This window comes from Triticum aestivum, chromosome 6B, assembly GCF_018294505.1.
Source record: "Triticum aestivum cultivar Chinese Spring chromosome 6B, IWGSC CS RefSeq v2.1, whole genome shotgun sequence".
Classification (NCBI taxonomy): Eukaryota; Viridiplantae; Streptophyta; class Magnoliopsida; order Poales; family Poaceae; genus Triticum; species Triticum aestivum.
Genome location: NC_057810.1, coordinates 698,536,727 through 698,556,474, shown reverse-complemented (window position 1 = coordinate 698,556,474; position 19,748 = coordinate 698,536,727). Strand labels below are relative to the sequence as shown.

The window sequence follows — 19,748 nt, the reverse complement described above, 5'->3', positions numbered from 1 at the left end:
TCTCGACGAGACGAAGACAATCCATGTGGAAACTGTTCTCATATGAGGCCATCTTGGGGGCGTAATCAGCCGAACAGTGTTCTGAATACAAAATCTGAATACTCAAAAACACAACTTCGGCCTTAAAGATGAGATCGGATGGCTACGGTCCAAATATCAAAGTTTCTCCTTTTGAAGATACGGAACTTTATCATTTTGAGCACTTCTCCATTTGAGGCCTTCTCAGTTATGTTTATGACCATGCCAAAATCTGTTGTCAACACCTCATATACCTATTTCTCAGAAAAAGGTGGCAGTTAAGATATCATTCTCAACAACCGTCAGTTGAGGCACATCATCAATCCTTGACTCATCCAGCGACACACAGTTATCCTCTGGAGGCCCAAACAGCTGTTTGTAATACTCAGTGATATACAACTTTAAATTTTCCTGCCCAAGAATCATTCCCTCATCTTGTTCAAGCTGAAAGATCCTCTTCTTTCTATGCTTCCCATTGGCAATCATGTGAAAGAATTGTGTGTTCGCGTCCCCCTGGACGACCCTTCGTACCTTAGCCCGAAGCGCCCACTTTAATTCTTCCTCATGAAGGAGCTCTTTCAGCCTCACTTCCGCATCGAGCTTGGCCTGAAGCTCTGAGGCTGGCAGGATCATGGTCTCGGCTTTTACATCAAGGGACTGAATAAGCGAGAGGAGCTTTTCCTTCTCAATCTTATAAACCCCACTGAGATGTTTAGCCCACCCACGTAAGAAACTTCTCAAGTGTCTAATTTTATTCTGCCAGCGCTCAAGTGCAGTTCTACCTCCTGCACCCCTAGCCCATTCTTTGGCTATGAGATCTAAGAAACCTTGTCTCTCAAACCACGCAAGCTCGAACGAGAAAACATCCTTATTTCCCACATGGGTAGCCTCCCCCGAGTCAAGGAATAAAGGCGTATGATTAGAAACTCCACGAGTAAGTGCCTGAACTGTGACACATGGAAATTTCTGTTCCCATTCGACGCTAGCCAGCACCCGATCCAGCTTTTCAAACGTCGGATTTGGCAAGGCATTAGCCTAGGTGAACTTCCTGCCCGAAAGCTCTATCTCACGCAGATCCAGGCTTTCAATAATCGTGTTAAACATGAACGACCATCTGTCATCGAAGTTATCATTGTTCTTCTCCTCACGCCTCCTGATGATATTAAAATCACCCCCCACCAGGATAGGCAGTTGCTCAGAACCGCAAACCCTAATCAGATCAGCCAAGAAATCCGGTTTAAGCTCAGGCTGTGCGGCTCCATATACCGCCACCAACACCCAGTTAAACCCATCGTTCTTCGACCTGACCCTAAACTTAACAGCGAAATCCCCCATAACCACGCTTCGAACTTCTAACGAGTCACATCTAACTCCGAGTAAGATCCCACCCGATCTTCCTCGCGGCGGAAGATCATACGAGCTCAGAAAATACGTGAGTAAAATAAAATATTTCGATGTAAAAGAATCCCCACATCATTTCGCTTCTGTTCCTGCAAAAGAATATCGCCATACCTTTGTCAATAATCATCTCCTTATTTCTTGAGAAAATGACCATTTACTTACTTCCATTGCAAGACATACATTTTTAACACATATTTAATATGTTCCTTGGATAATAGGCCAGACAACTTTGGAGAGACAAAGGTTACTTTGCTAACACACAACTTTTTTGGATAATAGGCCTGGCAACTATGGAGAGAGCAGAGGTGTGATGAGTTTGTCGATCATTCTCTGGGCGAGGAGTACCTAGAGGTGGACGTTATGAGGTACATCCATGTTGCGCTCCTATGTGTCCAGGATAGCGCGGAGGACAGGCCTAGCATGCGCGATGTCACTACGATGTTGAGTAACGGAAACAGAAGGTTGCTCCTGCCTGCACAGCCTGGTTCTTACCATATGAATATTGTAACCGATGCTGAAAAGGATCTCTGAGTCTGAACTAGATTATTTGTGTAAACATCGGTGATTTTTTTTATCTGTTCAAGAGAAGAAATGTGCAGATGGCACATGAACTGTTTGGATGATCCCTGTGTACGAGTTCTTGGCAATTTACATTTGTAGTAGCAGAATGGTTGTCTTGATCACCTCTAAGGTTGTCTGCTTCCACAGTGGCATCCACGATGCCTGTAGACTAGTGGTTGGGGCGCCACCTGATGGTGCCTCTTGAGGTGGGATTGTGCGCACTAATGTAGCTATCGTCTTTGTTAACGTGTCGGCTTAGTTTAGTGAGAAAACAGGCAACCCAAATGATACAACAAGAAAACTCCGTTACGGGCAATGCACATGTATAAAATAGACCAGGCTTAGAAGCACTGGCATGAGCATCTTGATGCTAGGAAAAATAAGATACAGTAAAATAAATGCATTATGGACAATACACATGCATAAAATCTATCAGGCTTAGAAGCAAAGACAAACATCATAGATAATTATAGGCACATATGAACACACATGCAACAGTTTTATAGCCTAGACGACTCATTACATAACAATAGGTGGTTCCAAAGTAATAGTTACTACCGTACAACTGTCTCTAGGGCGCTCCATTTGTAGAACACAAAGCTCCTGTTGATCACCAATATATGCTCATTCAGGAAGAATGGCATCCATGCTCATAGCACGGTTCATTTGGATATAATCACAAAACACAGAAAAACATGTGTCTGAGTAAGGCTTGATGACGACATGCAAATTTTTAATTATCAGAACTTAGAACCATAGATCCCCTTCCAAGAACATGACCGAGAGGAAGATTGCGAAGATACAGAGCATATGTAATACTTCCAGTAATACAAATCCCACTATTCTTGCATACCCTGGATAGAAGAATAGACCGTACCATCATTCTAACTTCTAGACTGCACTCCATCTGTGGTAAACTCCAGGAAGTAGATGGCTATTCTGGTGAATTTTCAACATATGGAAAGGCTACCATGTGAACTAAAGTTATGAGTAATATCAAAGATATATAATATGTAGTATGATAATAATAAGCCCCAACATATTAACTGAAATCTTCCTACATGTCACTGGGAAAGTACGAATGGAATTTCAATTTGGCCATCGCTCAATGCTAGAATATCACCAATAGAATCCATTTAGAGTTACACACCATGTCTAAGAATTCCAAAACTGCTCTATAGGAATACCAAAAATGTTGGGTTTCCAACTCATACTACGATTCAGATGCATACTGACAAGAAGATGTCACGCCATCATCCATATAACTACAGAGAAGAATAACCGACGAAACCTTGACAATGAAAACCAAAAATAAACTGCCGCAACAAAATAAACTTTCTAATCAATCAAGTTGGAGGCCTCTTCATATGAAGAAGAGAAGGATCATCAAAGGAAATAACATATCAAGAAAGAAAACAAAAAACATTAGACAGTAAACATGATTGCTCATCCATTATCTTCTGCTTCTTTTATCAACATAATTAATTTTAATTTGCTCTACTGTTTTTTTTCTATCAAACTGCAATTTATGGTTAATGAAGAAGCATTTACCTGAAGGCATTAATATCCTTTTCAGCTTTTTAGTTCCTAAATAGGTAAAAGGCCAGTGTGGGTGGAAATATTATAAAGATGCATACTCTAATTTCCAAGACTAAACTAAGCTTTCAAATGATGCTAACGTGGTATTGCAATGAACTCCGACATCCAAATGTACTTTAAAATAAAACAATTTAACATCTACTGTGATTGACCACAAGTATCAATCAGTTTTACAATTGCTGATTTAGATTCCAACAAGCTTTGTTTATTTATTCAACTGCTATCAATAAACTAAATAAGATGAGAGTGAGACTACACTCATTTTCGAACCACCTTGATCGAACCTTATATTCTTGTTATTGCTAGCCTTTTTTTCGAAAAGGGGGGTCTCCCCGGCCACTGCATCAGAACGATGCATACATCCAACTTAATTAATAAGCAAATAGGTTCAACACAGGTCTTAAAGTCTCAACGAAAAGGGAAAATTGCTCACAGAGAGCATAAAAAATAAGTAGACATAAAGCCACAACCGGCTGGCATAAGAAAGATAGGAAAACTAATTGCCTATCCTATTACATGACCGTCATCCAAACCGGTAAAAGAAGTGCATACCTCAGTGTGTGGCTTCACATAGCACATGCAATTCTCCCGCTTCTATCAATGCAATTATACGCATTTTGCGTATTCGAGAAAAAACAGTGAGACTACGCACAGAAAGCTGAATGTGCAAGATCGACATCGTGCCCTAAGTACTTCTCTTCTCAACTAGTTCCTTCTGGATGTTTTGAATGTTCAGCGAAAAGCAGAATTCAGAAATGCATGGTCAGATAATCGCAATCTCAGTTTGTTTGAAGAAGAATGGTATTAAAAGAAGTGCATCCAACCAAAAACCAGTATGCCAATCTGCATGTTGGAACATAATTTTCCACTCGGAGAGCAAGCAGAGTTATGAGACTCGGTAGTTGTTATCCTGGCTGTTGATGCAATAACTTCAGGCAAGTTTCAGAATAACATCGAAATGGCAGTAGATGTTTTTCTGAATTATTTCTCTGCCAACGATTTTCGAGTCTCAGAAATGCTGCTGTTTGCGAGCTAAACTTGCCTGACAATGGAAAACTCTTTGTTGGTGTGTATGTATGCAGGACCCTTCTGGTGCAGATCAGCAGGCTGCCGAACTGGAACAACCAGACCAACAGCTACATGGCCTGCCTGCGCGTCGCCAAGAAGCCGGCGACGACGGAGCAGCAGCAGCAGCAGCAGCTCCACCAGACGCCCTTCTGCCCGCTGGAGAGCAAGCTCAACTCCTTGGCCCTGAACGAGGCGCAGCACCACCATGCCGCTGCCGGCGCGCTCTCGCCCAAGGTCGCCGCGCAGATGAGCCCCAGCTACATCCGGGAGCTCAGAGCTTGACTGATTGGTTGTTACTGCTGCATTCTTTTTCTGTTGGTTGGTTGGTTGCCGTCGGTCACATGTGGTGACGAACTGACGACGATGTATCTCGTATCTGAAATGTATTCTTTGACCTGTGTAAAATACTAAGCTAGTCTGGCTTTGCTACTCGTGATGCAACCATGTTACAGACATCCCAAACAGTATGATTATGATAGATCGTCTAGCGGAGGGGAATGCACTTGATCGATCGGTTCGTTGCTTCCTGCCGTCTGGATACAGAAGTGGTAAATAACGCTTTTTTTACAAGGGCCTACGCAATGTCTTCCTGTCGTATGACTGAAAATTCTCAAAGGAAGCACCTTTTTCATACCTAGAGTTAACTGACAAACCACCTGTTCTAAATCTACGGAAGGGGTACATCATACCTAGCTCCATCTCATCTTTCCACTCGAGGGTGCGCGAGTACTGAAACGAAAGGAAGCCCCAAACATGTGGTCTATTTTGACACAACTTCGGTTCTCAACTAGGAGGAACGGCATGCCTGTCCAGGGATGCACCAGTAAGAGAACATGGCCGATGCTTCACAAAACAAAACGTGTTATTCATGCTCTTTCCTTCTGCATCTCTTGCTGCAACATCCCACACACTCCAACAATATACATTTTGTAACATCCAACCTTCATAGTGCAAACTCTAGAAACCTCTACAAAAAGTTTTTCAAACACTTGCTCGATATTCGGGGCCCTCGCACCCTGATCTGGTGCGGTGGTGGGCGCGCGGCCAGGGAGGCCCTGCGCGAGTGGCTAGTGCGCGGCGGAGGTGCGGATCGGCTCGGACCGTCGCATGTTATGCGCGGTGAGTGCGGTGAACGTGCTCACGACGGCTCTGGCGCTCGGCAGCGGCCTCCGGCAGCAAGGGGCAGCTCGGGCGCGCGGCTGTGGCGTGGGGGCGGCACAGCATGGATCTGGCGGGGCCGCTCGTCTTCTCCGGTGGGATGGCAGCAGGGGGCAGCGGCGCATAGGGGCGCAGTTTTGCTGTGCTGGGCGCGCAGCTGCTCAAGGGCTCTGGTACTGTGGTGCTGGCGTCGAGCGCAAGTGAGCTTGGTGGTCGACGGCGGAGGTAGATTGGCGCAGCGGGAAGGTGGAGTCGGTGGATGTCGACCATGGGGATTGTGTGCTTCGACGTGCTTTGGATCTGCTCGGATTCAGAGTTGTGGTGGAGCTCCAGGTGAAAGTCCAGCATTGACCTTGAGCCGATGCCGGCAACAGCGGTGCCATGGCCATGGTGTCTTTCCCCTTCTTGAAGGTGTTGCCATGGTGCTCCATTGCACGACTCTCCGGAAGAAATCCCTAGCTTCGGATGGTCGAAGCAGGCGATGACAGCGGCTACGTCGTTTCCTTCTTTGAGGCATCGCCTTGGAGAGTCAGCATGTTGCAATTTGCACGGATCTCTTCATCATCGGGGACAGTGGACGTCGGGGCGGCGGCTCCGGATGGTTTCTGATGTGCGTCGAGATGGCGATCTCGGGAACAATGTGAGTGGCAGCTGTATGAGGTGGGGCTCTATCTCGACATTTGTTGGGTGGCATCCTTGTCCCGCTTGGGCAGTAGGGGTGTCGGCTCGGTCGATGCGCCCCAGAGGGGGCAGTCTAACTTTACGTCGGGGCGGCAGCCCTGGATGTGGTGCGAAGTTCGTGGTCTGCGAGCGGTTGTCCTGAGCAGCGTGGGTTGCGGGCAGCTGGATTGTGCGGCGTTGCTGCTCGAGGGGAGCGGTGGTATGTCGGGGCGGCGTCCCCGGAATGCGGTGCCGGTTGATTGCGCTCGGCGCGACGGAGCGGTGGATGTCGGGGCGGCGGCCCCGAGAGAATCACGGTGGCGACCAGACTTTTGTGGCAACGATGATGGTGGGAGCGATGTAGGCGACGCTGCAATGGTTGCGGTAGTCGGCTCTGCTTCAACGTGTGCGTGGTTTTGCCTCGGTTTACTTGCTGGTATGGAGTCGAAGCTGCGGCGGCGGGACCCTGTGGTGTACTATGACTGGCTGCAGGTGGCCCGTTACAGCGGGACCCTGTGTCAACACTGAAGAGTTCAGATGAGCAGTCAACACTCAACACTGAAGATGACTAGTCAGATTAAGAGTTACGATGCATCTCCAGTCAACCAAGAGTTCAGATGAGCAGTCAACCAAGAGTTAAGATGCATCTCCAGTCATTTCCCTGTGATGCTTCAACATTGATTTTATGTCTGAATTTATTTCATTTTGGTGGTGCATCGCGGGAGTATTATTCGTAGAATATTTACTAAACAGAACCGGTTGTTTTTATATTCGGCATCCTAGTTCTTGAGATTGTAAGTGGGAGAGAATGGCTGTCGGTTCATACGAATTGTCTCAAAAATTACACTAGATTAGGAGATATGCACACACACCTGACGCAAAGAACCAGGGCTAGGGCATCTCCAACACGGTCTTCTAAAGTGCTGGTAAAGGTACGGACCACAAGTTTTGCCATCCTACATGGTCCCGAAGTCGTCCGCCGACCAGTCCTCATGTCCCTTTGCTTTCAAACCGAAAGCAAATTTGAAGGAGCTTTGCAGTAGTCCGGACATCATGCGGAGGTTTGCTTGACCCACAACCTACTGTCAGTTGGACCACATGTCCGCACTGATAGAACCTTAGATTGGAGTGGGCTAGGAGATCCGGTGAACCTACCTTCTCCTGGTGCGGACGAACTCGATCCAGCACCGGCCATGGTGATGGCGGAGTGTGGGCGAGGTGGTGGCGGCGGAGCTTTCCGTCGGCCTAGCGCAAAACCCTAGATCGGATTGGTGTTTCGGTGGTGTTGTGGTGCACGGTCAACCTCGTGATGCGTGCCCCGGCACCCCACCTTTTTATATTGCGCTGGCGACAGGGGCCCACCAAACATGGATTGGTTGGGCGCCCCCGATCAGGGCGCGAGTCAGGGGCCCGTTCGACCCGTTGGGTTCGAACGGGATAGAGATCAACCTAACATTCTCCCCCTTGATCTCAACTTTACTTTTAACCTTATACTTTCTAGTTTATTTGTTTCATCACATATTGGTACATAGAGCATGTTTCATCGTCACAGCTCAATTGTCGATAGAATCATACAGCTACAACATACGTTATGTTCAGAAACAAATTCTGTTCCTTTTGGGCCTATCCAGGAATCATAAGGCTTTCCCTTAAACCCATGCCGGCTAAGTGTTCCTTGAACACATTGGGTGGTAAGCCTTTCGTTAGCGGATCCGCAAGCATATCTTTTGTCTTTATATGCTCGAGACTTATAGTTTGATCCTGGATTTTATCTTTCACAACATAATACTTTATCTCTATTGTTTTGGCAGCATTACTCGACTTGTTGTGAGCGTAAAATACCGCGGGCTGATTGTCGCAGTACATCTTTAGTGGTTTGTGAATACAATCTACCACTTTCAAGTCGGGTACAAATTTCTTTAGCCATATCGCCTGCCCCGTGGCTTCGAAGCATGCTATGAATTCTGCATACATCATGGATGATGCAACTGTCGACTGTTTGGAGCTTTTCCACGAAATAGCTCCCCCAGCGAGGGTGAATATGTATCCTGACGTGGATTTTCTATCATCTTTGTCCCCCGCAAAATCTGCGTCTGAATACCCTTTTATCTCTAGGGAATCAGATCTCCTGTATGTTAGCATGTAGTCCTTCGTGCCTTGCGCATAACGCAATGCTTTCTTTACCATCTTCCAGTGCTCTATGGCTGGATTCTCTTGATATCTACCGAGTACCCCGGTGATAAAGGCTAAATCAGGGTGAGTGCACACTTGTGCATACTATAAGCTGCCAACTGCCGAAGCATATGGTACTCCTTTCATTTGATCGATCTCATACTGATTCTTGGGACATTGAATTTTCCCAAAATTATCGCCCTTAACTATAGGAGCAGGTGTGGCTTTACTCGCATGCATATTATACTTTTTAAGAACCTTCTCCAAATATGCATTTTGCGATAGTCCTAAGACTCCATTGTTTCTATCTCGGTGAATTTCTATGCCCAAAACATATGATGCTTCACCAAGATCTGTTATATCAAAATTCGAGGATAAGAACTTCTTTGTTTCTTGTAGTAGACTAACATCACTGCTAGCAAGCAGAATGTCATCCACATACAAGATTAGGAAAATATATTTCCCATTTTTAAACTTTGCATAAATGCAGTTATCCTCAATATTTTCTTTAAATCCAAAACTTTTAATCGTTTGATTAAACTTTAAATACCACTGCCTAGAGGCTTGCTTTAATCCATAAATGGATTTCTTTAGGCGGCATCCCATATTTTCCTTGCCTTCCATGATAAAACCCTTGGGTTGTTTCATGTAGACATTTTCTTTTAAATCTCCGTTTAGAAATGCCGTCTTTACATCCATTTGATGTAACTCTAAATCAAAATGAGCAACTAATGCCATTATGATTCTGAAGGAATCCTTACATGAGACCGGAGAAAATGTCTCTTTGTAATCTATTCCTTCTCTTTGTGTAAATCCTTTTGCCACGAGTCGTGCTTTATATTTTTCTATATTCCCTTTAGAGTCATACTTAATTTTGTAGACCCATTTGCACCCTACTGATTTGGCTCCTTTAGGAATTTCCTCTAAGTCCCAAACATCTTTGGAACTCATTGATTTCATCTCGTCTTCCATTGCCTTCATCCACATCGATGAATGAGGGCTTCTCATGGCTTCTTCATATGAGGTGGGATCTTTTTCCATATGAACCATTTCTGTGTTATAAACTTTAAAGTCAGTAGAAATAGCTGACTTTCTTGGTCTTGTAGACCTCCTAAGGGCCTCAGTTTCTGGCACATTCTGTGCCTCAACTTCTGGCACTTCTTGCTGCTGCACCTCCCTTTCATGCTCAACAACTGGTTCAGTCGGCTCCTGACGGACAGGTTCCGGGTCTGCCCCCATAGTTGTCATGGGTGGAGTTGCAACTGGTAGTGAGAAAAATGGCTCCTGAATCATCGGATTAGGTGCATGCACCCTCTTCTCCTCAAGATCAATTTTCCGAGCTACCAAGCTCCCCCTCATCATTTCGTCCTCTAAGAAGACTGCATGTCTCATTTCTACAAACTTTGTATATCTGTCTGGGCAGTAGAAACAAAAACCCTTTGATCTGTCTGGATAGCCAATGAAGTGGCAACTCACTGTTTTGGGATCTAACTTTCCAATGTTTGGATTAAACATTTTGGCCTCAGCAGGGCACCCCCACACCTTGAAGTGTTGTAGGGATGGCACCCTTCCTGTCCATAGCTCGTACGGTGTTTTGGGCACCGACTTGCTTGGTACTCTATTGAGAATGTGAATGGCGGTTTTAAGCGCCTCCATCCATAATCCCAATGGCAAGTTGAAATAACTCATCATGCTGCGCACCATATCCATAAGTGTACGGTTGCGTCTTTCAGCTACTCCATTTTGCTGAGGTTCGCCCGGCATTGAATACTGGGCAACTATGCCAGTCTCCTGCAAGAACTTTGCAAAAGGTCCAGGGACTTGGCCATATGGAGTGTGCCGACCGTAGTACTCTCCCCCACGGTCAGACCTAACTATCTTTATTCTTTTATCATGCTGATTTTCAACTTCAGCTTTGAATATTTTAAATTTATCCAACGCTTTAGATCTTTCTTTGATTGGATAAATATATCCATAGCGAGAGTAGTCATCTGTGAATGTTATAAATATATCCATCCACACTTTTCACCAGAAATGGTCCACAAATATCAGTGTGGATGATTTCTAGTGTGCCTGTGCTATGGATTGCACCTTTTTTGATTTGTTTTATGTACTTTCCTTTAACGCACTATGCATTGTTCTAAGTCTGAAAATTCTAACGGAGGAAGAATTTCACTTTTGACTAATCTTTCTATTCTCCCCTTCGAAATATGGCCCAAGCGACAGTGCCATAATTTCGATGAGTCGAATGTTCTTTTTCTTTTCTTTTGCTCTTTATTCGACACGAAAACATTTTCTTTCACATTGCAAACGGAATAAACTTTTTCACGAAGTGATAACAAATAAAGCTCATCATGTAGTAAAGCATCACCCACATAAGCATTATTATACCAAATGGCACACTTGCCATGTCCAAAATGACATTCATAATTATCTTTGTCCAAACAAGAAACACTAATTAAGTTTCTATGACATGATGGAACAAATAAAACATCTCTAAGTAGAAGATTGAATCCGCCAGCTAACTCCAAGGAGATATCACCGACAGCTTCAACTTCTGCTTCAACTCCGTTTGCCACTTCAATGCGTCTTTCGCTTCTTAGCGTAGTTCGCGTCGAATGGAATCCCTGTAAAGAATTTGCAACATGAACAGTTGCTCCGGAATCAATCCACCAGGTGGATTTTGAAAACTGTGTATACAAGGATTCATTGACAAATGAAACTATGTTGTTACCTCTTTTTGCCATGACTGACTTCAGCCAAGCAGCGCAGTCTTTCTTGTAATGCCCTTTCTGCTTGCAGTGGAGACACGTGTCTTTGTCCACTGAGAAAGGTTGTTGCTGATGCTGATGCTGATAGGGGGCTTTTCCATTCTTTGAAGGAGAACTTTTGTTGTTTTGATTGTAGTTCTTTTTCTTCCAATCCTTCACATAGTTGATTGAACCACCATGTGCGGCTTTGAGTCTGTCCTCTTCTTGGACACACATTGCTATTGTCTTTTCAATGTCCCATGTTCCAGGTGACATATTATAGTTTACAACAAAAGTTGCAAACTCCTGTGGCAGTGAAGCCATGACCAGGTGGACCAGGAGCGCTGGTTTGATCTCCAGATCCGCATCCATGGGCTTGAGCTTTGCTGCCATATTACTCATCCTGAGGATGTGCTCTCTTATTCCACGACTACCACCTGTGTAGCGTTCTGTCACCAGTTGCTCTAACACCTGGGTGGCATAGATCTTTGAAGAGCCAGTGAACTGGCTCTTTATCTTTGTAAGCAACTCCCATGCGAAAGTGCACTCTGGAATGGAGCCCACAATGGCGCTCTCAATTGTATTCTTTATAAAAGCCATGCACTTTTTGTTTGCATTGACCCACTTTTGGTTATCTATGAGGTAGGACTGCTCCAAAGGAGCATAGTCCCCCTTCTTTTTAGCCCATGCAGCATCATCATCAGTGGCCTCTCTTACTGGCTCTGTGGGTCTGACCGGCTGTGGTTTCACCACAACCCAGTCAAGATCAGTACAAATAAATGCCAGTTCAACTTTCTTCCTCCACTTAGTGTGGTTGTTACCTCTGAGTGTCGGAACTTCTTTTAGGCAACTCATCAAGTGAAAGCCTCCTGAAATCACAATTTAAGTGACATCAATAAAACAATCATATGCAATAATCTAACGTTGGTCAAATTAAACATACAATTGTCTATGCAATTAAATCTATATTACCGTTGGGCAAAATATTAGAGATAAATGCACCTTTAAATTTCAATAATAAAACATGATCATGTTATTAACAACGTTGGTCATAAAAGTAACATAATCATATTCATTTCAATAATCACTTTAACATGCTCTTAAAAACAAAATTCCTTTTCAACTTTTATTTTCTTTTAAAGAGCACTAATTATTTATTTACGCAGCGGAAAAATGTGAATAAAAATTCACGAACTTTTTACTTTTTACAGGAACTTTTCTTTGACTAATTAAAAAATTCATGAACTTTATTATTTTCTTTATAAAATAAAAATAAAAATCATGAACATTTTCTTTTTCTGGAAAATTTCTTTTATATTTCCAGAAACTTTTCTACTTTTCTGTTTTCTAAACAAAATATTTCGTTGGAAAAAGCTTTGCATAGAAAAAACTATTTTCAATCTGCCCAAAACACTGGACAGACAAACAGAAAAAAGGAAAAACTATAGGGTGCGCCGGCCTTGGCCCAGCGCGGGCGCAACGGCCCACGACCTGCTTCCCCGCGGGCGCGAGCGCGCCGAGCAACCTCGATCCGGCGTGAAATGACCTGCTTCGGCCTGGCCCGCGGTCACTTTCGGCCCAAAAGCCCACAGGGGGTTAGGGTTCCGATCCGGGCCGTTCATGGAGATCTGACGGCCGACCGTGCGCATCGCTGGATCAAAACCAGCGCCGACCCGTTCCTCCCGAACCCTAGCCCCATTCTCGATCTCTCTCTGTTCCTCTCGCGCGCCGCTCGGCTTCTCCGCCTCTTGCTCCACGGCGGCGGTGTCTCTAGCGCCCAGCTCGCCGGCGACGGCGGCCAGCGCCACTGCGCCGCTGCGCGAGCCTGCCCTTTCCCCCTCCTTTCCTTTGACAGCGAGCGCGAGAGAGACTCTGCCAAGCCCTCTCCCCCGTGCCGCTCGGGCGTCTCTGCGCCCACCGGCCACCGCGTCGTGCGCCTGCCGCCGGCGACGGCGGCGACGGCCACAGCAGCGCACTGCGCCGCCCTTTCCTTTTCTGATGTTTTCCCCTTCCCTCTCCCCCCTCTTCTAGCAACACACACACACACACAGAGAGAGAGAGAGAGAGAGGTGTGGATCTCTGATGCGGCGGCGCTGCCCCCGTCCCCCTTGCCGGTGTGCGCGAGCTCCCGATGGAGAGCGCGCCGCCGTCAAGCGGTGCGGTGGTGGTGCCCTTTTGCCCCCTTGGGAGGCTGTGTTCTTCTTCCCGGATCCTCGGCGTGCCGATGCGATTCAGGATCGAGAGGAACGACGCGGCCGGAGTGGCGGCGCACTTTGCCGGCGAGGCCCGAGGCCCTCTGCCGGTGAACTTTCCTTTGCCCTCAGATTAGGGTTCTTGGGGAGGGGAGGTCTTTTTCTTTTCTGTTTTTGTTTCTCTGTACCGAAATCAACTAGCCCGATCTGGCTGATACCATTGATAGAACCTTAGATCGGAGTGGGCTAGGAGATCCGGTGAACCTACCTTCTCCTGGTGCGGACGAACTCGATCCAGCACCGGCCATGGTGATGGCGGAGTGTGGGCGAGGTGGTGGCGGCGGAGCTTCCCGTCAGCCTAGCGCAAAACCCTAGATCGGATTGGTGTTTCAGTAGTGTTGTGATGCACGGTCAACCTCGTGATGCGTGCCCCCGCACCCCACCTCTTTATATTGCGCTGGCGACAGGGGCCCACCAACCATGAATTGGTTGGGCGCCTCCGATCAGGGCGCGAGTCAGGGGCCCGTTCGACCCGTTGGGTTCGAACGGGATAGAGATCAACCTAACACGCACAGCTTATGCGGTTTGCCCTCTAAGTCCGTTTGGTCGATCCCTATTGTCCGCATTTGGTGCCTACTTGAGAAAAAAAATTGGATGATGACTCCCGTATCATGTTCATGAACTTGTTCGGACATAGGCTGCGGATAAATATTGTATATGTTTTAGGGATCCGTGTTGAAGATGCCTTTATGCCGCCCCTTCGCCGCTCAGATGGCCGGCAGTTGGGAGATGAACTCATAGTTCTGCTGACGGTCGGAGGTATGGGTCTATGGGACAGGTTGCTTGCCGTTTCATGTCTCAGACTATCACTATCAATGTACACTAAATAATCTGCTCTGGTAATTATATAATAACGAAAATGATAGCGGTCAAGATTAAAAATCAACTTTTATTTTAAGCATCACGATGGACAGGACAACCGGAACGTGGAGCTTACCTGTTTCCCATGTGAGACAGTCAATGGCACGGCAATCCGGTGAGATAGCCATCGTCTAGTATATGAGATAACGTCATTGCTGATGCCAGAAACCAACAAGTGGATCCGGTTGCTTTCTGCTTAGTCTGGGACATGGACGTGCATGAACTAGATACAATCAACTTGTCTGACAGCTGGATGGAGAGTACGGGTAATCATATAACACATCAAAATTAAGAATAAATATTCTCATAAGGACTTCACATATTACATATTAATAGATAAATTCTGGAGGAAACTGGTAGTTTGAATGTATATGAAACTAAATATAAAACTGAAATGTAGAATACATATTTTAAAAGGTTTAATATAGATGAATATGCATTCAAGATCTTACAACAGGCACTTGGACTATATAGACTATAAAACCTAGATGATACCCCGCGCGCTGTGGCAGCATTGGATATCTAATTTCAAAATATTGTATAGAATAATAATTCAGTCATTAAAGATTCAACCTTTATAGTAGAGGTCATGTTGCAGAAATGTCGTCGTGCCCGCATCGCCACACCATTGTGTTTCCACTACAACATCCTCGTGTTTCAGAAACATGTACGATGTTGCAATCCCAAGACTTGTATTGATCGGCTCCTTTGCATCACTGGAGCTCGGAGCATCAGTGGTGGGTGGCAGGAGGAGGAGGGGAGATGGGGTGACAAGCTTGAGGCCGGTGCAGAGAACCGCCTGTTGTGCCCCATCCTCTGCTTGCATCAGAGGAGGAGACGCAAGGGGAGACGCCTACAACAGCTTGCGACGGCTGTCGTGACGAGGTCGTGGTGGTGGACGAAGGCGGGTTGATGACTTCCCACAAAAGGGTGGGGTGGGGTGGGATAGGAGAGGGATAGTATCAAACACTACAAGAAATATGCTATCTTGTGACCTCCACTATTGGTCACTGAAAGGTCATAGTTTTTCATTTGCGACCTTTTTATGACCAAAAACAGAAGGTCAAAAGCTGAGGGTCGTAAACTGACTATAGTGACCTTCTCTGTGAGAAGGTCGTGGACGTTTACGACCAAAATATTCCTACTGTGGCGTTTTGGTCACTAGCAGCCTCCCCAGTCCACGTAGGCATCCAGCGTGGCAAGCTGATGTGGCACAAGATTCAGCCCGGTCCAATTCGGTTTTCTACATGGGCCTAGCCCAACAATTCGGCCTTTCTATATTTTTTTCTGTGCTTTTATTAGCTACATGGGCCTGGCCCAAGAATTCAGCCTTTTTATTTTCTAGGCCATGGCCTTTTTTATTTTATTTTTTCCAAAATATGAGCCCACTAGTGAGATGGGACCCAGTTGTCAGGTTTTAACAAGTGGGTCCCAATTGTCAGTGTTATATTCTTCAGATCTCAATTTTCCTGTAAATAAATAACAATATTTAAATCCAAACAGAGAGAAAATAAAATGCTTCAAACAGAGCATGACTAATCAGGAAAAATATGGTACACATCACGAATACAATCAGAAGGAGCCAAACTTGGCACATTATTACAATCAAACTTGTTCACCCTGGTAACACAGCAAGGATGGTTCATCCTGGTAACACATTATTACAGAAAAATATGGTTCACATCAAGTTTACAATAAAAAATGTTCACATCAGGTAACATAACTATCACAGTATAACTAGCTCCAATGCTTCTCCCAACTTGTTTATCCTTGACCTCACGACAAAACATGAATGAAGGCCAACATCTACAAGTTATCAAGAAAAATGGTTAGAACAAGCAAAATGCGACATTTTTACCATTTAAGCATAGAAGAACAGGGTCAACAACATTTCGATCTTTGAAAATGAACCAGGATTTCAATCTTTGAACAACAAAAAATTGATACAGTAGATCATTTGCGGTTTAAAACAACCCCTAAGGAGAGACATGTTGACGCATTCATTTGGCAACATCTGTAGAAATTGAACCTCATAAACATGCAATGTGGAATTTGTATCTCAAAGAAGTATACATACTTATCCGGTTTAATTAGCACATAAACATGCAATGTGGAATTTGTATCTCAAAGAAGTATACATACTTATCAGGTTTAATTAGCACAGAGAAGCCAAATGCTAGTAACTCATGATTAGTACACAAGACAGGATTCAGCAAAGTAAACAAGAAGGTGGCTACAGTACAAAAGTAAGCTCATCACACAGAATAAATGAGTGGAACTACAGTACATCCTCTAAATTAGCATGTTCACAAGATTAAAAGTAAGCGCAACATAAGCATATGAGTTTTGTTTGGCATAGTTTGTTCGGTAATTTAGAAAGAGGGGAGATGAGGCACAGAACTTTGAGGCACTGTTATGAGGTAGTGTCTGATGAAGGTTGCCCTTTGGGGCGGCAGCGGTAGCTCCGCCAAATGTAGCAGCAGCACCTCCGACTAGCACATCGGCAAATACCAAGAAGAATGTCATGACAAAAGCAACACAAAAGGCTTTTGTGATGGCGTACCTGAAAATAGCAGCAGTAGGTTAGTGTGGTTTATGTATATTTGCACAGCACACATCATAACAGATAAACAAAGGCCAAGAACCCATAGGCGCCAGAAAACAAAAATCTTTTTAGCCTAATTAATAGTACTTCACAGTAGATAAACATTTGTTGATGCTAAAAAAGACAAAGGCGTGTACCATGACATGTCCAGCAAGCCTAACTAATAGTGTCAAACTGTAGCTATAAATAGCACATCAGCAGCAACATAATACAGTCAATGGTACACTCTGATGTATAGTTGAAACCAAAGGATAAGTCAAACGAAACTGCAAAGAAATAGATGATTTCTCTTCTATAGTTAAAAGTCACTCAACAGGAAAATAATACAATCAATGATACACGTGAATTAGAAATGCCCATTATACACAGCCCGAAATGCCCATTATACACAGCCCGGAGTCTATTCTACAGAAAAACACTAATCAACCAACCAAGTAAAACCTTCTAAAAGTAGATGATCTCTTATCCGTCCTTGATATATTATGACTTCTACTAGAAATACATTTACTATGAACTGCAACACTATGGTAACCTGTAAGCAACAATGATTACTATCCCTGGTAGATATATACTACACCTCCTGATTTTGATGAACAAACACTCATACATTCATGAAATTTACTGAACATAAGAAACTCATATATATGACATGTTTGTAATGGCAGTTTGGTACTAGTGGCTGTAGAAATATGGAAAGAACACATTCAGGGTTGGAGGTCAGACACTTGCACGCCCATCTCCAAGGTTGGCTGTTAGTGCTCCATTGATTAATATATGAAATTTGAAAGGGGCTAATCTGACCATCAACCTAAACATCCTTAACTACTCTGTAAATACAGTAGCACGAAATCTGGACCTGACCATGGCTGGAACACACACACACACACACACACACACACCTCTTACCATGACCTTCCTTCCATAGCGATGGCCTCCTCCTTGACTTGTTCCATGGTGATGGTGATGGCCTACACAAACAAACTGCACAAATCAGATGGGCAAATCCAGAAGAAGAAGAAGAAGAAAAGACGAGGGGAAGGAGGGGGCGTACGTACCTTTGGCTTCGCCGGAGTCGAGGGCCACCACATCAGCAAGCTCGGGTCCCCGCCGAGGAACAGAGAAGAGCTCCATGGGGATGGGGATGGGGATGGGTGGGTGTGGGGCTAGGGTTTCACCCCGGCCATCCATCCATCCGTCCGTCCATGCGTCGGTTGGGGTCGGGCCTCCATGGTCGGCCGGCCTCCCTCGAGGAACTGGTGGACAACAGCGCGTCGGTCCCGGTTCCCCATCCATCCATCCAAGAGGTCATGGCGAGGGAGGAGTGTGGGTGGTGGATACGAGGTCGGCGTTGGGTGGAGGTGGCGGCGTTGGGTGGGGGCGGTGGCGGTGGAGCTTTTCGAAGGAGAGGGAGGCCGCGCGCTGGATCTTGCCGGAGGGGGAGAGAGGGAGGGAGGAGCAGAGCGTGGGGATCTTGTCGGAGGGGAGGGAGGGAGGAGCAGAGCACGGCGATTTGGATCGAGGAGAGTGAGGGGAGGGGCGGGTGGCGGCGACGCGAGGACGGCGGCCATGGTCGGAGCCGCGGGGGGAATGGGGAGGAGCCACCGCGGGGGGTTCGTGCGCAAGCGGGAGAGGATGAGGGGGGAAGAGTGAGGCCGGCGGCGAGATTGGATCTGAGGAGGGGATAGGGTTTGGGTGGTTGGAGGGGATGAGGGGGGAGAAGGGGGCGGCGACGATGGATCTGGCGAGGGGATAGGGTTTGGGTGGTTGGGCTGCCCCGGGGGTGGGGGTTCTTTTTCTTTCTTTCTATTTTTTTCTTTACATGGATGAATGGATGGATGGATGGATGGATGCCATGTCATCGATCCATGGCACAAACATTTCAACCAATAAGAACAAAGCTTATGTAATTGTGTTTTTCTATTTGTTTCTCTTGTATTTTTTGCACGAGGGTGCATTTTAGAATGGCATAATTTGTTCAAAATATATCATACTTTGCATTAGGGTGCATATTGGATGCCATGTCAATTGCCTAAGGAAGTTTTCATTTTCTTTGCACGAAAAATTTATTTTTCATTTTCCGAGTGCCCAAAAGGAGGTTTTTTTGTGAAGGAACTACCAAATAATTGTTGCAAAATTGGACCAAATCATTTTTATAAAATACTAGGCCATATATATTGCACAATTGACAAAATGGTTGGGTGAAAAAAGTTTTGATCTACCTCTGGTGAAAAAGACAAATTGCCGTCGATTTAGTTGGAAACGGGTCAAATTTGAACTGTAGCTGCCTCATAGTTTGCTCTTTATTTTTTCCAAAAATCATTTCTAGGTACATAAGTATCTATTTAATCATAGAAACACCAAAAAATTTCCAAGATTCAACCACTAGCTAGGAACGGTCAAGCCCGCCGTTTTGACCGCATTTTGAAACGGGCATAAAAAATTCAAAAAAATTAAAAAATCGGAAAACCTTCGCATTGTGTCATTATATGTGACCAAGTTTCCATAAAAAATAATAAACTTGTAATACGGTAATTATTTTAAAAAAGTGTTCTCAGAAAGGAGCTATCAAGCGTGAAGATTCAGGGCTTTCAAGCCAAATGATCAATCTTATGGCCACATTCATGGCATAGTTTGTTCAAATGA

At 45.1% G+C, this 19,748-nt stretch overlaps 1 protein-coding gene and 1 pseudogene across 1 annotated transcript; one reads left to right on the top strand and one right to left on the bottom strand.

Annotated features, from left to right (window-relative positions):
• The window catches only part of LOC123139668 (cysteine-rich receptor-like protein kinase 15), a 28,313-nt pseudogene extending 23,384 nt beyond the window's left edge, over nt 1–4,929 (top strand).
• A 6,143-nt stretch (nt 4,930–11,072) lies between these two features.
• On the bottom strand, nt 11,073–18,236 carry LOC123139667 (uncharacterized). Its single transcript, XM_044559401.1, has 5 exons — nt 18,161–18,236; nt 18,012–18,073; nt 12,934–13,414; nt 11,372–12,256; nt 11,073–11,264 (listed from the first exon to the last, which is right to left on the bottom strand). The coding sequence occupies exons 1-5, from the start codon at nt 18,234–18,236 to the stop codon at nt 11,218–11,220; spliced, it is 1,551 nt and encodes a 516-aa protein (XP_044415336.1). The 3' UTR covers nt 11,073–11,217.
• Nucleotides 18,237–19,748: the final 1,512 nt, after the last annotated feature.